Source organism: Phocoena phocoena, chromosome 17, assembly GCF_963924675.1.
Source record: "Phocoena phocoena chromosome 17, mPhoPho1.1, whole genome shotgun sequence".
Taxonomy (NCBI): Eukaryota; Metazoa; Chordata; class Mammalia; order Artiodactyla; family Phocoenidae; genus Phocoena; species Phocoena phocoena.
In genome coordinates, this window is record NC_089235.1 from 50686740 (window position 1) to 50712519 (window position 25780).

The 25780-nt window shown below is 38.6% G+C and overlaps 1 protein-coding gene across 3 annotated transcripts in view; it reads left to right on the top strand.

Annotated features, from left to right (window-relative positions):
* Window positions 1–25780, top strand: part of OXR1 (oxidation resistance 1) — a 237138-nt gene that overhangs the window by 114105 nt on the left and 97253 nt on the right. Inside the window, exon 1 of one of the 3 annotated variants that reach the window (XM_065895766.1) lies at window positions 20734–20932. The exons of the other annotated variants lie outside the window; for them this stretch is intronic. Within the exon in view, the coding sequence (XP_065751838.1) occupies window positions 20734–20932 (199 nt within the window). Of the gene's footprint in view, window positions 1–20733; window positions 20933–25780 lie in introns of those variants that run through there. 3 annotated transcript variants of the gene reach the window in all.

Genomic DNA, 25780 nt, shown 5'->3' on the forward strand with positions numbered 1-25780 from the left:
TTGCGAAGGCAGAAGGTTTCCTAGGAGATGTAGATCTTGCAAATATTAACAGTGAAGAAAGATCCAACATGATCCGATTAGGCCTACCCTTCAGATTTTAGTAAAAGGTTGTGGGAGAATAAGAGTGCCCTTCATGCTTAATTTGGAAACAGATATCACCTTCAGGTGTGATCATATAAGTACATACCTAGCTTTGCAATGTCCTTCATTGTTGGAGGGATTGCTCACATAACACATCTTCTGTGCCTTTTATCTTTATAGGGATGATTTGGAAAACTGCTGTGGCCTAAATTCTAAATATGTTTATAAAATGCAACTTTGTTTCTAGGTGGTCTTATTCCATCTAATTCCTTTTTGTGTTTGGCTTTTAATCAATAATTTCAGGCTAATGCAATCAAATGTCTGAAAATGGAAGAAGTTGTCCAGTAAAATACTCTATTATCTGATAATAGATGGGTTGTCATTGTTGGCTAATGCTCATACTGTATTGATCTGGTTTAGGTGTTACGTGTATGTCTGTGTATGTATATGTAACATGTGGTTTAGGTGCTATATGTGTATGTGTATACATTATAGCTACAGAAAAAGGGGGGGACACTTTTTATATACCACCCTTTTTTTCATTTAAATTTTTGCTGTGTTTTGTTAAGTTAGACATAATTATATAGTCTACCGTACAATTTCTAGTTATTCTTTACTTCCATTACATGTAAATGCTGATTCCAAAATACTGCATAATTATAAAATTATGGTAATATCACTACTCATCTATTACCATATGGCTGTCTTGCAAATAACTCTTCAAAAGTAATTGACTTTCAAAATATTCTCTTCAGTTATTTTGCTTTGCTGCTGGTACTCTTTGCCAATTCTACCTTCCTATCTTACTCTCCATATCATTAAACTAAGAGAATACTTCTCTGAAACAAATATATTCATTGTCTCATAGGAAAGACATCTGAGAAAATCAGACTCAAAAGGAAAAGAAAAAAGAGCAAAGTGTAGAACAATATTGGGCCCATTGCCAAATTTATTTTTGGCCCTGGTCATCTGGGCTAGCGCTTGCTTGCTATGAAAGATGACTCTAAGTGACTGTGCTGATGGAATTTATTATAAGGAAAGGAATAATTTACTAGTCATGGCTTCAACTTACAATTGCAGACTTCTTGTCCATATAAATCATGTGCTGTGTTCATACAGTCAGTCATAAAAAAAATTCAGAATGTTCTGTGCTGTTCTGGATTGACCTAGGCTTCCTTCCCTAGCTTCTTAGATTTCCCAAAGTATCAAGTTTAATTTGGGAATCCTCTCCAAACTTCACAAGCTAAAAGAATGATAAGGAAATATCAGAGTGTCTCGTCAGCTCAACTTCAGTAATCTTGAAGATTTACTCTCTGACTAAACCCTAGTCCTAGTATCAAAACATTTCTTACTGGTAACACACTAAAAAGCGCTATAATTTATATAGGATTTATATGAATGAACAACAAGTTTCCTTAGTTTGGCAGCATCCACTTAAGAAGGTTGATTTGGAACATTTCATATTATGCAATTTTATTACCTAAATTTCTATCGTGAACTGCCAAGAACTGATGCTTTTGAAAGGCTTACTCGGATGAGTTGATAGAAGATTTTTAAAAGGCTTATTTGTAGGCTTTGTAAGCCATGATACCATGAAAAAGAAATTAAAGCATGAAAAGGAAATCCTCCAAAAACTAATAATATTCTCTCCCTTAGGGTCCTTCCTAGTTCTGTAGTCTGCACTGTACAAAAGAAGACAAAAGCCATAGCTGATTTATACAGGAGCCTAAAAATGAACAAAGAGCTGAAAAGTTAGTTTTAGGACTTAGAAGAAAAATCCCAGAAACTAAAATATTTTAACTTGGAGTAAAAAGATTACAAAATCAATAACAATAATAATAGCTTGCACTTATCGAACAATTGTCATGTGCCATTCTTCACAGTTACTCTATAAGAGGGTAGTATTATTATACCCATTTTACCGATGAGAAAACTGTGGCTTGGAGAAAATTACCATGTCCAAAGTCATATAAACAGTAACTGATGGAGGTGAAGTTGAATCATAGAAATCTGACTCTAGAGCCAGCTTTTTAACACAACAGTCACCATAAAGTATATGATATTCATGCAGATTGAACAGTGATTTGAATCAGAGAATACTCCTTAAGATATTCGTATGAAAAGAGGTGAGCTTGAACCTATTCCAGTTTTAGAGAGAACATTATTTACAGAAAGTAATGGTAATGGAAGAGGAACAGGTTAAATAATATCACATGAAAACAAACATGGAAATTCAGACCATGGGACGTAGCCCAGTATCACTGACCTGTTTCTGCAACAAGCCAATGGCATGCAAAAAACAAACACACAAAAACCGGTGGAGTCTTTGCTCAGATCTTACACTTTAAAGGTGGCCCATTTTGAGTCCAGCAACACTGACACCACCTGGGAGATTGTTAGACAGATAGTATCTCAGGTCCTGCCCCAAGTCCTACTGAATCTTAAGATCCCTCAGTGATTCATTTGCACGTTAGAATTTGAGCAGCACTGGTCTAGATGACCAGAGATTTAACTAATTGTAATAGGTGGAACTTGTTTGCATCGTGATTCAACAAGCCAACTGCAAAAAGACATTTTCACCTACTGGGGAAATTGGGCACGGACTAGTTCTTGGATTCTAAGCTCTAATTTTATTAGGTATGATAATAGCACCTAATGGTTAATGATGAATGTCCAAATCATTTAAAATTTAGGCACGTATACCAAGATATGTAAGGGTGAAATAATATGGCTGGAATTTGCTTTAAAATGTCGTGGTAGGGCTTCCCTGGTGGCGCAGTGGTTCGGAGTCCGCCTGCCGATGCAGGGGACGCGGGTTCGTGCCCCGGTACGGGAGGATCCCACATGCCGCAGGGCGGCTGGGCCCGTGAGCCATGGCCGCTGGGCGTGCGCGTCCAGAGCCTATGCTCTGCAACGGGAGAGGCCACAGGGTGAGAGGCCAAAAAAATGTCGTGGTAAATACAGTAGCAGTAAGTGATACAAATGTGGCCAAATCTTGAAAACTGTTGTATCTGTCATTCTGCTCTTCTATCTGCTTTTGAATGTTAGAATATTTCATAAATTTATAAAAAAATATCAAAATAGGGACTTCTCTGGTGGTCCAGTGGTTAAGAATCTGCCTTCCAATGCAGGGGACGCAGGTTCGATACCTGGTTGGGGAACTAAGATCTCACGTGCTGCGGGCCAAGTAAGCCCGTGCGCCACAACTAGGAAAAAGCCTGCATGCCGCAACTAAGACCCAACGCAGCCAAATAAATATAAATAAATAAATATTTTTTAAAAATCAAAATAAATGGACTTATGCCCTAGAAATTGTAGAAATAACTAGAAGAAGTCTCTTATAGTAGAAAGGGTTAATCATTTCACAGAATGTCAAAGAATCTTTCTCCAAAGGATTTAAATAATAGCACACATTTTTTGGTCTATGGGCAATTTTAGATATAGTCTTGGTAAAAACCAGAAGACATAAAAAAATCTGCCAGGCTGCCTTTCTCAAAAATGATTCTGTGGTAGATGTTATACTTTGTGAATACTTCGGGCCATTGGTCTTAGGTTTAATGCCTTAGCTGTGTTTAAAAACAAGAAAAAGCAGTTGGAGATGCCTCTGTTCTAGCCCTGTGTTTCCTCTCTTGTGGCATTCTTCACTTTAATGGTTGACTGATGGAATGTTGAGCTACATAGTCATCCAAATCCAGCATTTAATAGAGAGTCCTGTACTGATCTCATTCTGTTGAGAGTCTATGCCTGTAAGTGCAGACTAAGGCCTTTTGATGTTATGTGATCAATAGGAAACCCTTTAAGCTGGTATGTATTTGTCATATAGAAAGGCATTCCTTTCAACATCATATAAATCCTTGATGTACTTAACCACTGCAAAGCATATCATTTTTTGTTTCTGGAAAGGGGTGCAAAAGAGAATTCCACAAGCTATTAAAAAAAGGAACCAAGTACTTTTGCAACCAAGTACTTTGGCAGTATTTGTGGTAATGTTTTATATTTTCTGGTTCCTTCCTATAGATACCTAAGAATGGTTCTCAGAGACTAAGTAATAAACTCTGCCAACAACCCCAGATGTAGACATTATACTGTTTACAGGTGAACAGCTGACCCTGACTGGTTTAGTAGGTGCCTTGTGTTTAGGGAGTGAGTCAGTGGATGAGCAAGAATTTGCTTCCAGAAACCCTCCCATTTGAACCACAAGTAGTTTTCCCTACATGGCACTATATTTTGGTCTACTGGTTTGGATTTTATGGAATAACCTAGAGCATCTAAGGTTTTCCTTTGATGAATATGTATTTGGAGGAATGAATGAGTAATGGGATAATGGAGGGAATTTTGGTTCTGACTCTGAATCAGAGTGACTGACACTCAGGTGCCGCTCCTCAAGCTTCTCTAATTTAGGTTGTGCCCCGAGAGGCTCCCTATTCGTAGGAAGCTGCTTTGTTCGATGTGTGTGGTTTTTGACTTTTTAGACACAAGTTCTTTTCTCTCTCTCTTCCTGTTCTTCCTGGTAGGTGCCCAGTCAGCTAGTATTTCTTGCTCTGTTTTTTCACGAGAGCAGCCTTTGCCTGAAATTTTATATATTGCCCATTAGGCTTCAGTACAAACAAAAACCTGTTAGTCAAACCATGGTCTTTTTTCTCTTCTTTATTGAAGTATAGTTGATTTACAATGTGTTAGTTTCAGGTGTACAGCAAAGTGATTCAGTTATATGTTCTTTATATATTCTTTTTCAAATTCTTTTCCATTATAGTTTATTAAAAGATATTGAATATAGTTCCCAGTGGTATACAGTAGGACCTCGTTGTTTAACTATTTTATATATAGTAGTTTGTATCTGCTAATCCCAAACTCCTAATTTATCCCCCCCACCACCTTTTCCCTTTGGTAACCATAAGTTTGTTTTCTATGTCTGCGAGTCTGTTTTTGTTCTGTAAGTAAGTTCATTTGTGTCATATTTGAGATTCCACATGTAACTGATACCATATGGTATTTGTCTTTCTCTTTCTCACTTACTTCACTTAATATCATAATCTCTAGGTCCATCCATGTTGCTGCAAATGGCATTATTTCATTCTTTTTTATGGTTGAGTAGTATTCCATTGTGTATATATACCACATCTTCTTTATCCATTCATCTCGGACATTTAGGTTGCTTCTATATCTTGGCTATTGTAAATAATGGTGCTATGAACATTGGGGTGCATGTATCTTTTCAAATTAGAGTTTTCATCTTTTCTGGATATATGCCCAGGAGTGGGATTGCTGGATCATATGGCAACTCTAGTTTTTTAAGGAACCTCCATACTGTTTTCCATAGTGGCTGTACCAATTTACATTCCCAGCGATGGTGTAGGAGGGTTCCCTTTTCTCTACACCCTCTCCAGCACTTACTATTTGTAGACTTTCTGATGATGGCCATTGTGACCAGTGTGAGGTGATACCTCATTACAGTTTTGATTTGCATTTCTCTAATAATTAGTGATGTTGAGCATCTTTTCATGTCCCTCTTGGCCATCTGTATGTCTTCTTTGGAGAAATGTCTGTTTAGGTCTTCTGCCCATTTTTGGATTGGCAAACTGTGATTTTTTGGCATTCTGCAAACATGTTCCACACACCTCTGTACCCTTCAGCTTGTTTGTTCTGCTACAGCACAATATTATAATCTTTGGCTGGAGAATTGTAATTAGAACAACTTGTTGTTTTTCCTAACCTTATTGCCACTGTTAAAATTGTTTATTATTATAAAATATAACAATATTTCCAAAGCTCTAAAGTACCTTTATTACTGTGTATGAACTTTATAGGAAGCATGATGCAAAGTTTCATAGCCCAAAGAATTAATAAATATATCAAAAATAGTATATCCTTTTGCTATTTTAAAAGAATATCATTATATTAAAAAGAAAAGCTTTGATGTGTGTGTCTATGCATGTGTGTATATCCCAAATAGGTTCTATTAGAGAAATAAGATGGTCAGAGGATAATTTTCCCCAAAAAAAGGTAACATCGAGACAGATATAAAAATTAACACATTAAATATTTTATTTAACTCGTTAATTAAGGAAGCAGTAAGATGTTACAACGAATTTAAAGGAGAATCCAAAGAGACGTAGAACAGGCTTATTGGAATGAATGTTTAGATGGGGACACATTCTTCCACTGTCGGTGAAGAAAGTCAATTCAAAGTCAATTCAAAGTTGGACAGAACTTGCATAAACAAGAATGTCTTTGTTTATAGACAAGAATAATTTTGCATAGCTCTCAGCTTTTACACTTTATAGAGTTGTAAATTAGGTTCCATAGAATTAAAAGCAGATAACCCAGAAGAGTGTACTCTAGACACTGCATAGTTTTTCCACTGAAGCACAGAATTATTCTTCCCTTACAATACTGTATCCCTAAGTGCATTGTTACTATCAGTGACCCTCTGCTATCAACACAAAGAAGTCCAAATTCCTTAGACATTCACAATTTAGCTTCAGCCTCTTTCCGATTTCTGTTCTCCAGCTCAACACCCTTAAACCCTACTTTCTTCAGCCAAAGTTAACTACATTCTACTAATTCTACTAATCCTTCAAGTCGCAATTGTCACTTCCTCCAAAAAGCCATGTTGTACTTTATCTATTTTAACTAGGAATTACCATACCTCCACTTGAGACTCATCACACTTTTTTCTGTACTCTTCCTGTGTATTGACCGTCTGCTGTGATCTACAGTAGTTCTCAAACCTAAGAGTACATCAGGATTACCTGGAGAGCTAGTTAAAATGCAGATTTCTGGGCTCTGCCCATCCTCTGATTCAGTGGAGCTGAGCTTGAGCCTGAGAATTTGTATTTCTTACAAGATCCCAGATGATGCTGATGATGCTGGTCTGAAGATAACACTTTGGTAACCACCTGCCTAAAAGAACCCTGTAAAAAACTGCAGATAAGATTAATGAGACATAGGTAGCCCTTTAGGAATTCATAATCTAATGGAAATGTCAAAAGCTGGCTCCCCTAAGACTACCTTTTGGTAAGACAAAACTGAGTTTATTGAGGTAGAGAGAATACCACCTCAACAGAGCCTTTTAAGTGCCTTGTGTTGGGGGTGAGGAGAAGTCAGGGGGAGTAATAGCTGAGATTTTTGAGATCTTCAAGTTTGATTGAAAGCAGGTCTTCCGGGGTAACAACTTGGTTAGGACTGGGTAAGAATCATGGTATGATAGTTTAGAATTGATAGAATAAGATGAGGATTTTGAGGCAAGGGGTTCAAAGAGCTCTGGTGTGAAAACTATCAGTTGATGCTTTCTGTTGAAGAGCTGATGTCTTCGTTCAGGATGTTTCTGAAATGAGCCAGAGGACAGTAGAGTAGTAAAGTCACATTAACGTAGACGGTCAACTAATAGTTTCAGAGACAGACACATAAAGTGTGTCTGGAAATACCAAGTACATGTCTCATAAACATTCAAAATTTTGGAGGAGTGGAAAAGAATTCACATTTATTAAGAACCAGTTATATTACACATACGGTGAAGTGCATGTGTGTGTATACATATGTGTGTGTGTGTATATTTCAACTAACTGTATATGTATATTAGATTTTTGTGATAATTGTGATTATCCCTAGCTAATGCGGATAATCCTTATTGGGACCTTAGGCTAAGAGGACCTTTGGATAGAGCTCTTTTTATATTATCCAAAACTCACGGTCTCTTCTTTTTGGGAGAGATAAGTAGTGAGTATGATGATTTTAAAACACAGTAAATTCTCTATATAGAAATAATAGAAGTAAGTATATATTTTTAAAAGCCTGATTGGCAAGTGAGCTTTACTTTGGGAAGTAACTCAAGCTCTAACCTTTCGTGGAATAAAATTGACATCTGTTACCTTGCAAATCAATTTTTAGGAACATCCTAAGGTGAGTGTATTAAAGTTACACCTGAAAAAGACAAATGAAATCTTCTGAAATTCAAATTCTGGCACATGATTCAATGTTGAAGCTTTTGAAGAAATAGTTAAAACTTTGTACCAAATACACTCTATGTTCGGTCACAATACTTGAAAGAATACCCAGCGTGCTTTTTACAGATTCCAAAATCAAACTAGAATATATGCATAATATAAAGTAAATTGACTTAAATTTATTCATGACAGGCTCATAATGCATGTTCTATAAAATCACTGAGGTAAAATTCATTTCAATGTTCTTTTGCTAAAGTTTTGAGAAAACATCTGAAGGTAGCACACCTGTAGAAGTTATCAAATACTTGCCATTCATGCTAATGGTATTCACAACATAAAAATTTGCTATCTTCAGAAGCATCATTCTATTAGCAATAAACTATTTTGCATGCAGCTATCTTCTCCCTTTGCCATCTGGGCTTTTATGACACCTTTCAGTCACAGATTTCTCTGTGCTAACTGCAGCTAAGTCAAATTGGTGCAAACAGGACTTCAGAGAGTAAGGTGTCTTAACTGGGACCACATAGATTTTGAAACAGTAAGTGCAAATGTGGGGCTGAAAGAGAAAGCACAGAAAGATATGGCAGGAAGTGGCCATAGCCTGCCTCACATCTTCTCTGTAATGAGATGGAGAGGTATCAGGATCAAGAGAAACATGCCAACTCCGTGCACGACATACTAAAGTGCAAATGTAAAAGAAGATTAAACATTACTTTAGCTAGGCGTTGGATGAGATAAGGCTGTTTGAGGACAAACTATAGAAGTTGCCAGAGGCATAATGCAGTTATCTTTCCCAGCATCTACTAGATCTGGGTTTCTCCACCTGGGCGCTATTGGCATTTGAAGCTGGATAACTCTTTGTCTTGGGAGCTGTCCTGAGCATTGTAAGATCTTAAGCAGCATCCTTGGTCTCAACCTACTATATGCCAGTAGCACACCCTCAGTCTGACAACCCAAAAGATCTCCAAACATTGCTAAATGTTCCCTTGGGGTAGGGTTGCCAGATTTAGCAAGTAAAATTAGAGGACCCCGGGGTAGATTTGAATTTCTGATAAACAGCACATAACTTTTTGGTATAAGTATGTCCCATGCAACATTTGATGTAGAATTGTACTAAAAATTTATTCATTGTTTATCTGAAATTCAAATTTAACTGGGAGTCCTATATTTTATTTAGTAACCCTGCTGGGAGGCAAAATTGCCCATGATTGAAAACCCCTGCGCTGTAGATGCCACTAAATTAAGAGCAGACACCCAAGAGACTCTTAACTGACTTGACTGACAGTGTTGCTTTCCTTTACCTCTCTGAGGTTACCAGTAACCTTGTTTACAAAGGGAGGGTTCATTAACTTTCCCCTCAGGGTTGACATGAGATCTAAAGGAAATAATGTATGAAAAATCCTTAGTACAATGCCTGGCATAGGAAGCAATTGGTATATGTTCATTATTATTACCTTAGGATCCCTCACAAGATGGTGTCATAATAGTTACTGGTCTCTGGACTTAATTTTCACTAACAGGAAAGACTATTACAGAAACAACAGGAGCCCAGCAGTGATTCTCAATCTTGGCTACACAATGAAATCACCTAGGCAGTGTCCTCCCTGATGTCTGTATCCTACCTCTAAGAGATTTGGATTTCATTGATCAGGAAGGTGGCCTGAGCACTGGGATTTCAGAAGATCCACAGAGGTCCTAAAATGTGTAGCTAAGGCTGAGATCCACAATGGGAACCACAAAAATGGGTTGGGATCCAATCTAGAGAAAAGATGGACATGATTTCATACATTCATTCGTTCAACAGATACAATACCTGAGTGCCTACGATGTGCCAGGCCATATTCTAAGCAGTGAAGGGAGTCTCTGTACTTGTTGAATGCTAGTACGGAGAGACAGACAATAAATAAGACATTTTAATCTAATTTCAAAGATTAAAACTGAAGCCTACATGAGAGATGATAGCATTCCAGACAATCAAAGTCATCAATACTCTTACTGAGAAAGCAAAATGGGGAGAAAGCAGTGTGACTTAACATGTTCTCTGAGTTTAGTTCCTAGAAGAGATAAAAGTAGGAAGGGCATATTAACCAGGACAAGTAAAAGGATGGCATAAAACTGTAAAGAGTGTTAGAAAGGTCAAAACACAGAGCGAGGTTTCAGAAACACTAAAGGAACTAGCCAACTAGGATCATTCTGTGAAAAGGGAAGTCTTTGAATAAAGGAGAATAAGAAGCCGGTATGAGGCTCTCTTCTTGAGGAAGATGTGCATTGTTGAACTGATTATTAAGACAAAACAACTGTGCCTATTTTGCTTTTTCTCAAGAATGAATGAGCTACATGTCAATTTAATAATCTAGCCAGAAGAACCTAGAAGGGTAGAGGAAAGTTTTCTTCCTCCCCAACAGAGCACTGATCATGTCAGGCTTGTGTCAAATGTCATGAACTTACACTGTTTTCATTAAACACTAGGTCACCATTGCTACCCCAGTGTGATAGCTGAGGAAACTGAGGCTAGGCAGTGTTCACTGAGATATTCACGAATACAAATCAGGAAGCACTAGAGGCAGAAGGTTGTCTGTCTGGTTTAGCATCTCCCTGGTGCCTAGTCAGGGCCCCACATCTGTTGACTGATTGAATCAATAAACAAACCCCTGAGCATCATTAAAAAACAAAAATGAATGAGCTACTAGAAAATACAAAACAGAAACTGTGACATGGAGATTTATAGGTTAAGGTAGGTGAGGATATAGTGAAAGACCACCTACATCCACTTTGCATAACTTGTAACCTTTTTGTCCAGAAAACTTGATTATTAGGATATTTTGATATGTGGTCACAGACCCTTTGGTAGTAATATTATGAGAATGATAGTGTATTTGTGAAAATTATACTTCCTTTTATACCAAACAAACCTCAAATATATATAATGACTTAAATATAAGAGAAATTTATTTCTTGTTCAAGTCCAAAACTGGTGTTCCTGAATGGTGGGTGGCTCCCCTCTAAGAGTAGATTCAGGGACCCAGGTTCCTTCTATCTTGTGGCTCTACCATCTTTAACAAATGGCTTCTTGGGTCTTCCTGCTTATCTGCTTCCAGGCTGTGAAAGGAAAAGACCGTGAAGGGTCATCAGTGGGATGCTCTTGTGGGCCAGGCCTGGAAGTAGCACACATCACTTTTGCAATTCTTCCATTGGCTAGAACTCAGTCACTTGGGCACCGTGATCAAAAAGAAAGCTGGGAAATATAGTATGCCCAGGAAGAATAATCAGATTTGTTGACAGATAACCAGTCTTTACCAGGATAACAGGAGATCTGCCAGAAAACTATAGTTAGATGAATAATTCAAATTTCAAAGGATGGGGCTGAAATGGAGTTGAAGGATACAGAAACAACAAAGGTTTGAAACCCATTGGGAGGGGATAAACAGTGATCATGCGGAGTCTGTACTTCATCTTCTTCTGTCCATTAGAAAGGCATTTAACAAATATACGACATAGTTGATAAATGAAAACTGGGTGATGGTATCATTTAGTGGATTCATACTTCTCCAGATAAGTGTGTCCAGCGAGTGGTAATCATTGTCAACCATGAAGGCACTCTCCGGTGCTGTGCCCTGGGACTCTCCTTGCCCATGTCCCAAATATTTTTAGGAACAACTTGAATAGAGATAAATTTGTGGCTGAGTCAGGGAAAGAGATAATTGAACGATACTTCAGTGAAAGAATCAAGAGTAGTTTCAAAATGATCTCAGCAATCTAGAACATGGGTCAGCAGAATTTTTCTGAAAACAGCATGGAAGTAAATATTTGGGGCTTTTGGGTCATAAGGTCTCTGTCACAACTAGTCACCTCTGCTGTTGTAGCATAAAAGCAGCTATAGACAATACATAGATGAACTGGTGTGGCTGTGTTCCAGTAAGACTGAATTGATAAAAACAGGTACCAGGCCAGATTTGATCCATAAGCCATACTTTGTTGAACCCTGATCTAGAAGTATAGGCTGAGATTTGAAGGCAATAAATCTAAATTTGTTTACTTAAGGCCAAGGGACAATGGGTCTAACACTGAACGTGTGTGATATCCTTTCTAATCAAAATAGAGCTGCAAGATAGGTATTATTTGCTATTATTTTACAGATAAGAAAGCTACATCTCAAAAGTAAATACTTTGACCCAGCTTTCACATCTGGAAAACACTTTATGGGACATCCTGCCACTTTAACAAATGTTTGGGTGAATTGAGAGTCACAACTCATTGCTCAAGTCAAAGATGGAGCACTTCATGTGGCAGCACTCCCTGTAGAAAAGCCCTGGGTTCTTCTGGCTCTGCTCTTATCCAAGTGTGTGACCTTGAGAGATTCGCTTGACTTCTCTGGGTCTTAGCTAACAAATCAACAAATCTGAGAGGCTCAAACAGATAAACACCAAGGTCTCTCTCAGATCTAACAGGGTTGCTATTAGTAAATTAAGGGCAGCATGTGAAAGAGAACTGAGACTTACTCTTTATAGCTCTAAAAGCAATTCTTTTTAAACTTCTTCTAATATAGTTTTACCTAAAACCAATATATAGAACATAAAAATGGCATTTTATGAGCATACATTTGTTTTACAAGTTCAAATTTATAATATTTTCTGATCAGAAAGACATTTATTGAGAGAATTAGGCTGATGTGAATGAAACTGAAGTTTTAAACTGGGAGTGATGGATGATTGATGAGTTCTTCTTAGCATCAGCACCTCAGCATTCTACTCATTGTGTTTTGGTTTGTTGGCTTGCTTTTGGTTGTGAAATGTCAAGAAAATTCTTATTCACATACATCATTTAGATGGTAAATTAATAAATATTCTTGGAATCTGAGAATACCCGTCAGAATGTAGAAACGGCAAGAGAGGCCTGAAAAACAAAATGCATGAATTTGACAACATAAATCAGGAAGTCTTTTGTATACTAACTTGGAATATATGATAAAAATCAATGTAAATTAAGCATTTGTAAACCTTGTATCAGTCAAGGTTGGCTAAGCTTCTGCTGTGGTGCCAAATGAACCCCTAAACCTCAGTGGCTTACTGTAATAGTGTTTATTTCTTTATTTATTTCTCGCTCATATTACATGTCCAATTCAGATTGAAGTTGCGGGGAGGGACTCTGATCTACGTAGTTTCTCAGGGATCCAGGTTATTGGAGATGGCTCCAGCATCTCATAGCTGTGCCACCTGAAGCAGGTGGTATCCTTGGTTGCTGAGGCAGAGGCAGGGGCATATGGAGTGTAGAACATTGGCTGCTCTAAAAAGAGGCTGTTTCTTTACACACGTGAGTGTAAAACATGTCACTTTTGCTCAGTGTTTGTCAAAACTAGCCTTGTGGCCCTATTCAGAAGTAAATGTGTGATTTGCGTGAACTAAATATGCAAAGCACTTAGTAGAACTGTAAAGGAGCAGATCTCAAACACGGCTCATAATCAAAAAATGAGGTTCCTGAGCCCCACCCTACAACCCTGGAATCAGGATCTCTGGGGTATAGTAGGGAAATCTGTATTTTTTTAAATGTTCCACAGCTGATTCTCATTAACTGCAGGATGTTGCTGCTGGAACAGGCATGTTTTTAAAGTGGAGGAAAGGCAACAGTTAGATCTATGGATTTGAGATTACCCAGCTGCAGTGTTGGAGATGATTAAAGAGGGGAGAAACCAAAAGCTGGGAGGTTTCATGTCACACAACACGTAGGGTTTAATGACCAAACATAAGTGCATGTGTTTATGTATCATGCAGCCTAACAATGCTGTTGTATCTTTCTGTGTATGTTTTAAGAATCTCCTCCCCACACCTTTCTTCCTTAACTCCAGAAAAGTAGTAGAGTAGGCACAAAGTGGCTTCCAACCAGTCTTGGTTCACTTCATTCATTACGTGTTTTTCATGCCACTGCTGCTCATGGTGTTGGTTGTAGAGCCAGCTTAGTTCCCATAAGAGGCCCTGGGTAGGGAGTGGGGAGTGGGGTAGGTGGGCTTAGTCTGCTTCTCTCTTGAGAGGTAGCTGGAAGTGGTCAAACTTTTCTTCATGCCTGTTAGAACAGCACAGAATCTGGTTCTACTGATGTTTCTGTTGCCTTGTGAGAGCCAAGAGTAGATCTGCAGTGGGAGAGAATGGCCAGTGCATGACTCTTTTGAAAATCAAACCTATCTGGCTAGTGCTGGATTGACCATCCAGGTTTGGGTTTCTCTTCCTATATGCAGTCTGGATTTTGGCTAATTTGCCTAGTATTATTAGCATCTTTCCCAAATGTTGTTTGGGATGGGGAGGTGGGGAGTCAAGGAACCCCCATACACTTTAAGAAGAGGAGTAGGTTCTCTTCCTTTCAAATATTATGCTCAGCACTTACCAGTCTTCTGCTCATGTACCCTGGCTGAAACAAGTGGAATATTGATAAGAACTTGGCATTGCTGCCCAGAACTTTGTCTAAGAGAGATGGATGGACTTGTAGGCAGGTTCTATTTTTATTGCCATGCTTCATTTTGTCTTGTATTGATAGACCCCAAAGTTCAATTCCTCCATAGCCCCTCCAATAAGAAAAAATAAAAACAATAGTATCTAATTACCAGCTACAGACTGAAGCTGGAAACTGGCATTTTGGTATAAAAATAATAGCTAGCAACAGGCTTAGGTTTCTCCAAAGTTGTTTTGCTCTTTCTTTTCCTTTTTGCATTTCCATTTTTCTAATACAGAGCAGAGATACGGAAATTATTTCTAATACGGTCTAAACTAAAACAACTGATAACATACAAATATAAACGTTCATAAGAGACTACTATGAACAATTACATGCCAATAAATTGGATAACTTAGGAAAAATGGATAAATTTCTAGAAAAATTCAACCCAAAACTGAATCATAAAGTAATAGAAAATCTGAACAGATCAATAATTAGTAAGAAGTATGGATCTGTAATCAAAACATCCCCAAAAAGAAAGGCCCAGGACCGGATGGTTTCACTGGTGAATTCTACCAAACATTTAAAGAATTAACACCAAAAAAAACTACAGGACACTTATCTCTGATGAATATAGATGCAAAAATTCTTAACAAAATACTAGCAAACAGTGGGATTTATTCCTGGGATGCAAGAATGATTCAACATATGTAAATCAATAAGTGTTATATACCACATTATTAAAATGAAAAATAAAACTAATACGATCATCTCAGTAGATACAGAAAAAGCATTTGACAAAAGTCAGTATCCTTCCATGACAAAAACTCTCAATAAATTGGGTACAGAAGGAATGTACCTCAAAATAATAAAGGCCATATATATGATAAGCCCACAGCTAAAATCACACTCAGCAATGAAAGGCTGAAAGCTTTTCTTCTAAGATCAGGAAGAAGACTAGGGTGCCCACTGTCACCACTTTTTTTCAACATAGTACTGGAAGTTCCAGCCAGAGCACTTAGGCGAGACAGAGAAAAGGCATCCAGATTGGGAAGGAAGAGGTAAAGTTACAGATGATATGATCTTGTATATAGAAAAATCCTAAAGACTCCATAAAAGTACTGTTAGAACTAATAAATCATTTCATAAAGTTGCAGGATACAAACTGACAGAGAAAGTCAGTTTGTTGTATTCACATATGCTAAGAACTATCTGAAAAAGAAAGAAAGAACACAATCCCATTTACAATGGCATCAAAAACAATAAAATACTTAGCAATAAATTTAACCAAGGAGGTGAAAGATCTCTACTTTGAAAGCTGTAAGACACTGATGAAAGAAATTGAATAAGACACAAATAATGGAAAGGTATCCTGTGTTCATGAGTTGGAAGAATATTGTTAAAATGTCCATACTACCGAAAGTGTTCTACATATTCAATGTGATCCCTATCAAATTCCGAGGGCATTTTTCACAGAAATAGGACAGACAATGCTAAAATTCATACGGAGTTGCAGAAGACCCCAAACCGCCAAAGCAATCCTGGGAAAGAGGAACAAAGCTGATGCATCACACTTGCTGATTTCAAATTTATTACAAAGTCATAGTAATCAAAACAGTGGGGTACTGGCATAAAAACAGACACACAGATCAACGGAACATAATCAAGAACCCAGAAATAAATCATGCATATACCATCAACTATAATGGAGCCAAGAATACAGTTTCTTTAATAAATGTTGCTGAGAAAACTGGGTAGTCACATGCAGAAGAACGAAATTCGACCCCCATCTTACAACATACACAAAAATTAACTTGAAACAAGTTAAAGACTCAAATGTGAGACCTAAAACCATAAAACTAAAAGAAAACAGGGAAAATCTTCCTTGACATTGGTCTTGGCAATAAATTTTTGGATATGACTCCAAAAGCACAGGCAACAGAAACGAAAATAAACCAGTGGGACTACATCACAGTAAAAGAAACAATCAACAAAATAAAAAGCAAACCTAAGGAAAGGCAGGAAATATTTGCAAACCACTTATCTGATAAGGGGTTAATATCCACAATATATATGGAACTCATAAAACTCAATAGCAAAAAACCAACAATTGAATTAAAAACTGGGCAGAGGATCTGAATAGACATTTTTCCAAAGAAGACATACAGATGGCCAAGAGTTACGTGAAAAGATGTTCAAATGTTTAAAAAAAAAAAAAAAAAAAAGATGTTCAACATCACTAATCATCAGGCAAATGCAAATCAAAACCACAATGAGATATCACCTCACACCTGTCAGAATGGCAGTTATTAAAAAGGTAGGAGATAAGTGTTAGCAAGGATGTGGAGAAAAGGGAACCCTCATGCACTGTTGGTGGGGATGTAAATTGGTACAGCCACTATGGAAAACAGTATGGAGGTTCCACAAAAAATTAAAATTAGAACTACTGTATGATCCATCAATTCTACTTCTGGGTATATATCCATAGGAAATGTAATCACTATCTCAAAGAGATATCTGCACCCCCATGTTCACTGCAGCTTTATTCACAATAGCTAAAACATGGAAACAACCTAAACATCCATCAATGGATGAATGGATAAATAAGATGTGATATAGATACACAATGGAATATTATTCAGCCATAAAAAGGAAATACTACTATTTGCAACAACATGGATGGACCTTGAGGGCATTATGTTAAGTGAAATAAGTCAGACAAAGACACATACTGTATGAACTCACTTACATGTGGAATCTAAAAAAACTGAACTCATAGAAACAGAGAGTAGAATAGTGGTTGCTGGGGTCTGGAGGTTGGGGGAAATGGTGAGATGTTGCTCAAATGGTATAAATTTCCAATTTTAAGTTGAATAACTCGTGGGGATCTAACATATAACCTGGTGACTATAGCTAACAATATTGTATAGTTGAAAGTTGCTAAGAGAGTAGATCTTAAACGTTCTCATAGCACATATACAAAAAAGGTAACTATACGAGTTTATAGAACTGTTAATTAACTCTACTGCAGTAATCATTTTGCAATATATACTCCTATCAAATCATCACATTATATACCTTAAACTTAGAATATGTTCTATACCAAAAAAATAAATCCAGCAATTCAACTTCTGGGTATAGAGAGAAATGAAAACATATGTCCACAAAATAATTTGTACATAGATGTTCATAGCAACATTACTCATAATAGCCCAAAAGTGGGAATAATACAAATATCCATCAACTTATAAATGGATTAATAAAATATGATATATCCCTATAATATTATTTGGCAATAAAAAGGAATGACATAGTAATACCTGCTACAACATGAATAAGCCTCAGAAACATTAGGCTAAGTGAAAGAAGTCAGACACCAAAGACCAGATATCGTATGATTCCATTTATGTGAAATGTTTATAAAAGGCAAATCCATAGAGACAAAAAGTAGATTAGTGGTGGTCTGTGCCTGTGGTGGAAATGGGGAGTACTAGAAATGGACAAGAAGTTTCTTTGGTGGGTAATAGAAATGTTCAAAAATTAGATTTGGGTGATGGTTTAACAACTGTGTAAATATACTAACAACCATTGAATTGTATACTTTTAACAGATGAATTATATGGTTTGTAAAATCATATGTCAATAAAGTTATTTTAAAAATAAGGCAAAGGGGGCTTCCCTGGTGGCACAGTGGTTGAGAGTCCGCCTGCCAATGCAGGGGACGCGTGTTCGTGCCCCGGTCCGGGAAGATCCCACATGCCACGGAGCGGCTGGGCCCGTGAGCCATGGCTGCTGAGCCTGCCCGTCCGGAGCCTGTGCTCCGCAACGGGAGAGGCCACAGCAGTGAGAGGCCCGCGTACCGCAAAAATAAATAAATAAAAAATAATAAATAAATAAATAAATAAAAATAAGGCAAAGGTTTGCTGGAGGAGGCATGCACGATATATAAGGACACTTTTTTTTTTTTTCTTAAAGGATGAGAGGAATATATGTGGTGATATGGCATGATAAGGAGGAAGGAACCAGAGTGGAGAGAGAAAAAATAATAAAATGCAAAGGAATAATAAGGCTGACAAGTCATAGACGACATACACCAGACTAAGGTCAAGAATTAATTTGGAGAACGAGAGGCATGGACGTGTAAGGAGTTCCTTCCTTCTGAGGCAATATATGGAGATGAGCTTGTAGATTAAAAAGGAAAGGGGAAGAAAAGTGAGAGTGTTTATATTTCATGGCCTATGATTTTAAGTCATTTAGAAGACCAAGTAACATGTTTGAGTAATGAATTTGGTAACTTCAGGAGGATGGTGATGGGTCAGACAACAAATGGGAAGAAAGAAAAGGAAAGATGATAAAATGAGTAAAACGATTTTAGAGACATTAGGGCTTAGCTGAGTTTAAATAAAAACTTGTAAAGCACTTAATCATCAAAGTTATACATTTTTATCCAGCAGCTCTGGCTTTCCATCAAACAGAAGCAGAAAAAATTGATGGGTTAACTGCTTGTAAACCTGTATTTGAACTGGTAGAGTACAGGTTCCTACTAAGGTTAGATGTAAAAGTGCAGATTTAATCAGATATAAAATACTCAACCACTATTTTGGATATGATTATCACAAACTAATGGCAGATTTGAAGATGTAAAATATATTTTAGAAAAAGGATTTCACTGTAGTTAATCAGGATTAGACTTAAGTCATTGAAATTCAATTTGTAAAGCTTACTGAGCCTCTCTGAGATCTTGGAAGTGGTGCTAAGCTTGGTAATGCTTCCTTCCTTATGAAATGGAAATCGCAGAAAAACTGGGATCCACTTACCACTCTACCAAATGGGTTCCAAGGAGGTACAGAAGGAAGTCTGGAGCAGTGCTTTCCTAAGCAGCACATCTGAACACAGGGATGGTTGCTGAATATGCATATTCCTGGGTCCTTACTCAGAAACACTGTGAAATCACACTCTGGGGGTACAGCCCAGACAGTCTATACATTTAACCAAGTATAAAGGTGATGCTGATGTTAGAATGGTGAAGTTTGTCCAGCCTATTAAGAATTTAAGCTGAAAATGGTGATGATGGGAAAAAGATCAGTCAAATAATTTAAAAGGGGGGCGCAGGGCAGAGGATAATCTTTAATGGTTTGGCAAAATGCTTAAGTTCCTCAAAGATGTTTTCTGGACTCCACTGTTTGGTATGATTAGCTCTTCAACTTCCTAGTTCAAACCTTTTCTTCAAATGCATTAATAATCTGGTAATTCCAAGAAAGTTTATTTACCGCATGGGAAAAACTAAAACAGCTATGAACAGATGTGAAAGGAAGAGAATAACCAGATCTCACAGGAAACAAAATCGGGTAGTAAATGTCTGACTAATGTCGTTGCTCCTTCTCTGCTTAAAGGAGGATAAAGTTGCACACTGAAGCCCTAATTACCTTGCCTTACAGGACCAGAGTCATGGAATGTCAAACTCTAACATCAGTTCATAATGCCACGGCGAACTTCGAACGTGACGATTAATGCTTTATTTTACAAAGATGGTCTCATAAGGCTTCCTAGGAAGCATTTTATCTGGGTTGTTTTATGTTAACTACGACTTTAGTTTTACCTTAAAACTAACATTCTCTCCTTCCTCTCACCCACCCCGCCCACCAAAATTTCAAACTGCAAAAGTTTCCTGTGGGTTGTGCCCCTCCCCCTAACACACAGAGACTCACAGAAACTTTTGGACACTGCTCTCCTAGGCCCCCAAACTCTCCGCAAATCCAGCGAAGCCTCCCCAGGGCCATCCTTATACCCTTATATCCTTATACCCGGCTCTGCCCTCGGGTCCCGAGGCTCGGCCTCCTCCCCTCTCTCTAGCAGTCCCGAAAGTCCGGTCGGGTCGGGACTGGGCGGGGTAGGGCGGGGCAGGCCTGCTCCATTGGAGCCAGGCACGTGGGGGGAAGCGGATAGGTTCGGTTCGGCTTGCTAAAAGGCCGCCGCGTTTCGACGCTGCCTCTGTTCCAGGAAGTATATATCTACTTTACAAGCTAAGTTTGGCCCGAACTGGCGTTTGAAAGCAACAAGAAAAACTTTTCAAAACTTTTGTCCAGCTTCTTTTCCCCCGACGCCTAGTTCCCTGATGGTCCGCCCCGGGGCCAAGTTCCGGACGTCCCCTCCCCTTTTCCCTCCCAGCCTCCGGTGAGGCGTGCGGAGCCACCGCCCCCAGTGTCGGCTTGAACGCGTGGGTGGGCGAGCACAGAATCTCGGCGGAAACCGTTGGCCTCCTCGGCGCCTGCCCGGCGGCAGCATGGACTACCTGACCACGTTCACGGGGAAGAGCGGGCGCCTTCTGCGAGGCACAGCCAACCGCCTGCGGGGGTTCGGGGGTGGCGGCGTAGCCCGGCAGGTGCGCTTCGAGGATTACCTGAGGGAGCCCGCCCAGGGGGACCCCGGGTGCGGGTCCCCGCCCCACCGGCCCCCGGCGCCGTCCAGCCCGGAGGGACCCGGTGAGCCCAGCCTTCCTTCGCGTGCCGCGCGGCCGACCCGGGCTGAGGGCGGGGGGGAGGCGGAGGTGTGGGCGCTGCGCTGGGGGCGCGGCCCCGCGGGCCGCCGGCGTGAATGGGGTGGGCGGGGGGCGCGGGCCGGGCGTTGGCAGGTGTGCCGGGCCGGGATGGCGGCCGGACCGGGGCGAGGAGCGGAGGGCTCGCTCTGCTCTGGGGACGGAAGACTTGCTCGTGTCTGCGTCGTAGCTCTTTCTGCTCTGCTCTTCCTGCTTTCTTCACCTATGCTCGACTTTCCTTACCCCGCCAACTGTTTCAAGGGTAGGATCCCTTCGTTTTTCCCTCCCCGTGAGACGTGAATATTGAACCAATTGTGACGCTCATGTTTTCCCTCTTAGAAATCATTAAGAACGCTGTGCTTGACTTGGGTTTGGATTGGGTCATTGTTTTATTTGATATTTGCCAACTGTCAGAATTCACATAAGCACTTAATACGGCTTTGGAAAAGAAAATGTTTAGCGTACACGGGAACCCAGTGGATTTTTGTGTCGTGTATTTTGAAAGGCTGCGTGTTGTCTTGAGGTGGCAGAACCTGGAAACTTTCCTCAGTTATAATTTCTACTGCCTGTTAAGTTTTCTTTTGTCATAGTGGAGTTGTACTGCCCTTTAAAAAATTAGTCATAATGACAGGATATTGATATCTTACGGAATTTTTAAAAGCACTTGCTGAAGCGGTATTTGCATCATGCATATGGTAACTTCTCCAATGTCGTTGGCTTCCCCTGAGTTAGTAAGTGGCAAACCTCTCCTAATCTTATTTTATTCTTGTTACCTGTTTTAATATGCGTTCTGGTGTTATGAGAGTAAATTATGTGAGTATTAGTTTAGAAAATAGAGAAAAGTACAAAGAATATAAAATCTATCCATGACCCACATCCTAACATTCATTTTAAAGCACTGAAACTGTGAGGACATCTATTGATTGTGTGTGTGTGTGTGTGTGTGTGTGTAATTTAAGCTTCGAAGAAACTTGAATATTAAAATGTAATTTTATCATGGTCCCTTTTATTAATTTTTCTTCACTTTACATAATATCTTTTCTTCACAATTCTTGTTTATGGAATTAGAAAAGTGAAAAAGGGGATACTTGGTTTCTGCTTTGAAGGACATTAATCAGATGCAGAATCCTCTTAAAGGTGGGACCAGGGATGAGGACTAGAACTTTAAAGTGTTTGAATAAAGGATTTTTTTTTTTATGAACCTCAGTTGATAAATTGAAAACAGTTGAAATGTGACCAGCCTCTAGGTAGATGAAGAACTGAGAAATATGTGGTGTAACTTAACCTGGAAAGGGATATGATGAATAATTTAACAAATTTGCCCAAATATATACATCTGATTCATTGATTCAGAAACATGTATTGAGCACACTGCTGTATCAAACACTGTCCTTGAGAGTTACAGCTTCAAAATACTATACAGATTTCTCTTCTGTTGAAGCTGCCTTATGAACTCATGGCACTTTCTTTAATATTCATGGTGCCCCCAAATCTCTTGACACAAGTTAGAAAGGCCTTGTGATGTCAGTTTATGACCAAGGTCAGTGGACAGGTACTTCTAGCATTAACTAGCTGAAAGAATTTGTATAAATTACTTAATCTCTTTGGGTGTATATTTTCTCATTTTAAATGAGGTTGATTGGATGATCTCAAAGTTTCTCAACTCTGGAGCTCTTTTTTCATTTGGAACAGAATTAGTGAACGTGATAGATGGTAAAGCTACAAATTAAATAGCATTTGGGGTTAAAAACATTGTAAGTCTATAAAGTTATGCCTACAGAGTTCTGAAGGTAGTTCAAAAGATGAATGCCCCAGCAATAACTTGATTACCCCCTCCCACTCTTAGAATAAGTATAGCTTCCTCAGTTGACTCCTTTGAGAGGCAACATGTATACATACAGGTAAAAAATAAATGGTTCTTCATTAATTTCTAGGCAGCCTTTGCTTAAAATGAGAAATCTTTTCTTGGCAGCTGCCTACCAGATAGGTTTTGGGTATAGGGTTTTTCTTTACATTTGTGTCCTTTGGAATGAGTATTTGTTAGTCTGTTTAAAGGATTTCTTCTACTCTTTCTGCTTGTGACTACCTTTATTTTAGATTTTTATAACAGCTGCTTAAGTTCCCTGTTATTTGTCACCCTGCCTTCAGTTCTTTAAAATGTCCTGTGTGTTGTAGCAGTATACCTTGTGCAGACACTTCTACACTTGTAGATCGGCTACACTCCAGGACTCCATTTGTTGTTTGTGATCTTACCCCTCACCATTTCATGTTCAGTAAAGGTGCTGATAAAATAGTTTTACCATTGACAGTTTAAGGATGGACCAGATAAAACTTTGGTCATATGTTTCTGATTTTAACTCTTTGTGTAAACAAACTGCTTACCTGACAGTGTTAACTGATGCCTTCACTTCTCTCCAAGGTGGCTGCTTTTGCTTTTACCAGTTTTCAGTGTTTGCTGATTCCAACATTATAGTCCCCTCAGGAAAATCTAATTGGGACTTAGACACATTAAGGAGCTTATCACACCATTGCTCTAGTTAATAACAATTACAAAGAAGACACACTATGACACAATTTTTGCTCCTGCTTAAAGAGTAAATTATGTTCTGATTCAAAAAATTTTTTAGACCTTAAGTATAGATCAGGTTTGGAGGCATCACCATAAACCTGTATTGGGTAACCTTTAAAAGTAGTCAGTTTACTAGATCACATGGTAAGAAGTAAAAAAAATTAACATATTTAGAGTTTCAACTTAATTGTAGCATAGTTTTTATCATAAACTTCCCTGTTATGTCAACTCTGTTCTCCCACTTGGTGACAGTATACTTTAAATACATCTCACTCCTATTTGAAGTTTCTTTTCATTTACTTTTACCAATTAAAACAGTATCTTTTGGGGAAATGACAAGAATAAGAGTGGCTAAGAACATTTTCTGTGGAGCAGGCACTAGCAGATACTTTTATTTAATCCTAATAAAAACTCTGTGAGATAGGTACTATTATTATCCCATTTTCCTGACAAAGAATCTGGGCCAGGCAAAGAAATAAGGGATATAGAATCCATTTGAGAGTTATCTTCCTATTTCTAAGAGTTATGTCAGACAGGGAAAAATGTGAGAAGAATGCAAAATTTTATCATGTGTGATGTTAAAGTTAAAACAAGTTAAATTAGGTAAAGGATAGGATGGATAGTCACTGAAATTTATTTAGAATCAGAAGGATATTAAAATGAGATGAAAACATAAAATCCAAGGAAGGTGTAAGAAAACTTAGATATATTTTAGGTTGGAAATTGCAGATGCAGATTGTCAGGAAGAGTTAGATAATAGTTTATCTTGAACCCAGAGAAGACCAAGTACCTGTATAGGATTTGGAGTACCAGTTGTTACTATTAAAAAAACAACTCATGGTGCTGGTCACTCATGGAAGAGGATGACCCTAGATGTCGGCAGTCTTAGTCTCATTTCCTAAGGTGAGGGGGAGAAGAATCTCTTCTTGATAAACAACCTCAATCTGCTCTGATGGTAACTCCAACTAAGTTTGAGGTCTTAATATTGTTTCCTTTGTCCACTGGTTCTCAAGTATGAAGTAGATTTGCCCATTTTAGAATTGCTGCTCACCTCACAGAATGGCTGAACTCAAGGCTTTTACATTATCTGTGTTTTAGGACAAAACTGCCTCTGAGTAGTTGAGGCTACAATAAAGCAATGAGTCTCCGACTTTAATGTGCCTCAGAATCACCCAAAGGCTTGTTAAAACAATAAATGCTGGAGAGGGTGTGGAGAAAAGGGAACACTCTTGCACTGCTGGTGGGAATGTGAATTGGTTCAGACACTATGGAGAACAGTATGGAGGTTCCTTAAAAAACTACAAATAGAACTACCATATGACCCAGCAATCCCACTACTGGGCATATACCCTGAGAAAACCAAAATTCAAAAAGAGTCATGTACCAAAATGTTCATTGCAGCTCTATTTACAATAGCCCGGAGATGGAAGCAACCTAAGTGCCCATCATCGGATGAATGGATAAAGAAGATGTGGCACGTATATATACAATGGAATATTACTCAGCCATAAAAAGAAACGAAATTGAGCTATTTGTAATGAGGTGGATAGACCTAGAGTCTGTCCTACAGAGTGAAGTAAGTCAGAAAGAGAAAGACAAATACCGTATGCTAACACATATATGGAATTTAAGAAAAAAAAATGTCATGAAGAACCTAGGGGTAAGACAGGAATAAAGACACAGACCTACTGGAGAATGGACTTGAGGATATGGGGAGGGGAAAGGGTGAGCTGTGACAGGGCGAGAGAGAGTCATGGACATATACACACTAACAAACGTAAGGTAGATAGGTAGTGGGAAGCAGCCGCATGGCCCAGGGATATCGGCTCCGTGCTTTGTGACCGCCTGGAGGGGTGGGATAAGGAGGGTGGGAGGGAGGGAGACGCAAGAGGGAAGAGATATGGGAACATATGTATATGTATAAAAAAAAAAATGTTGGACCCCTCCTCTAGAGTTTCTGATGAGCCAGGACCCATTATTTGCATTTCTAACAACTTCTAAAGTAATGCCAATGCTCCTGATCTGGGGAGCACACGTTGAGAATCACTGCTTTCTTTAGTGGGTAAGTCTTTTAACCTTGTTAAGGTTAGAAGTAAATATGGAAATGATGAAATTTGTTAAATGCTTAGTATTTTTGTATTAAGTTTAGGAATAATCAGTGTATTTGGTCTTTAAAATATTTGTTATATTTCAGAGAATTAGGCCTATTAGAGTGCATACAAATTA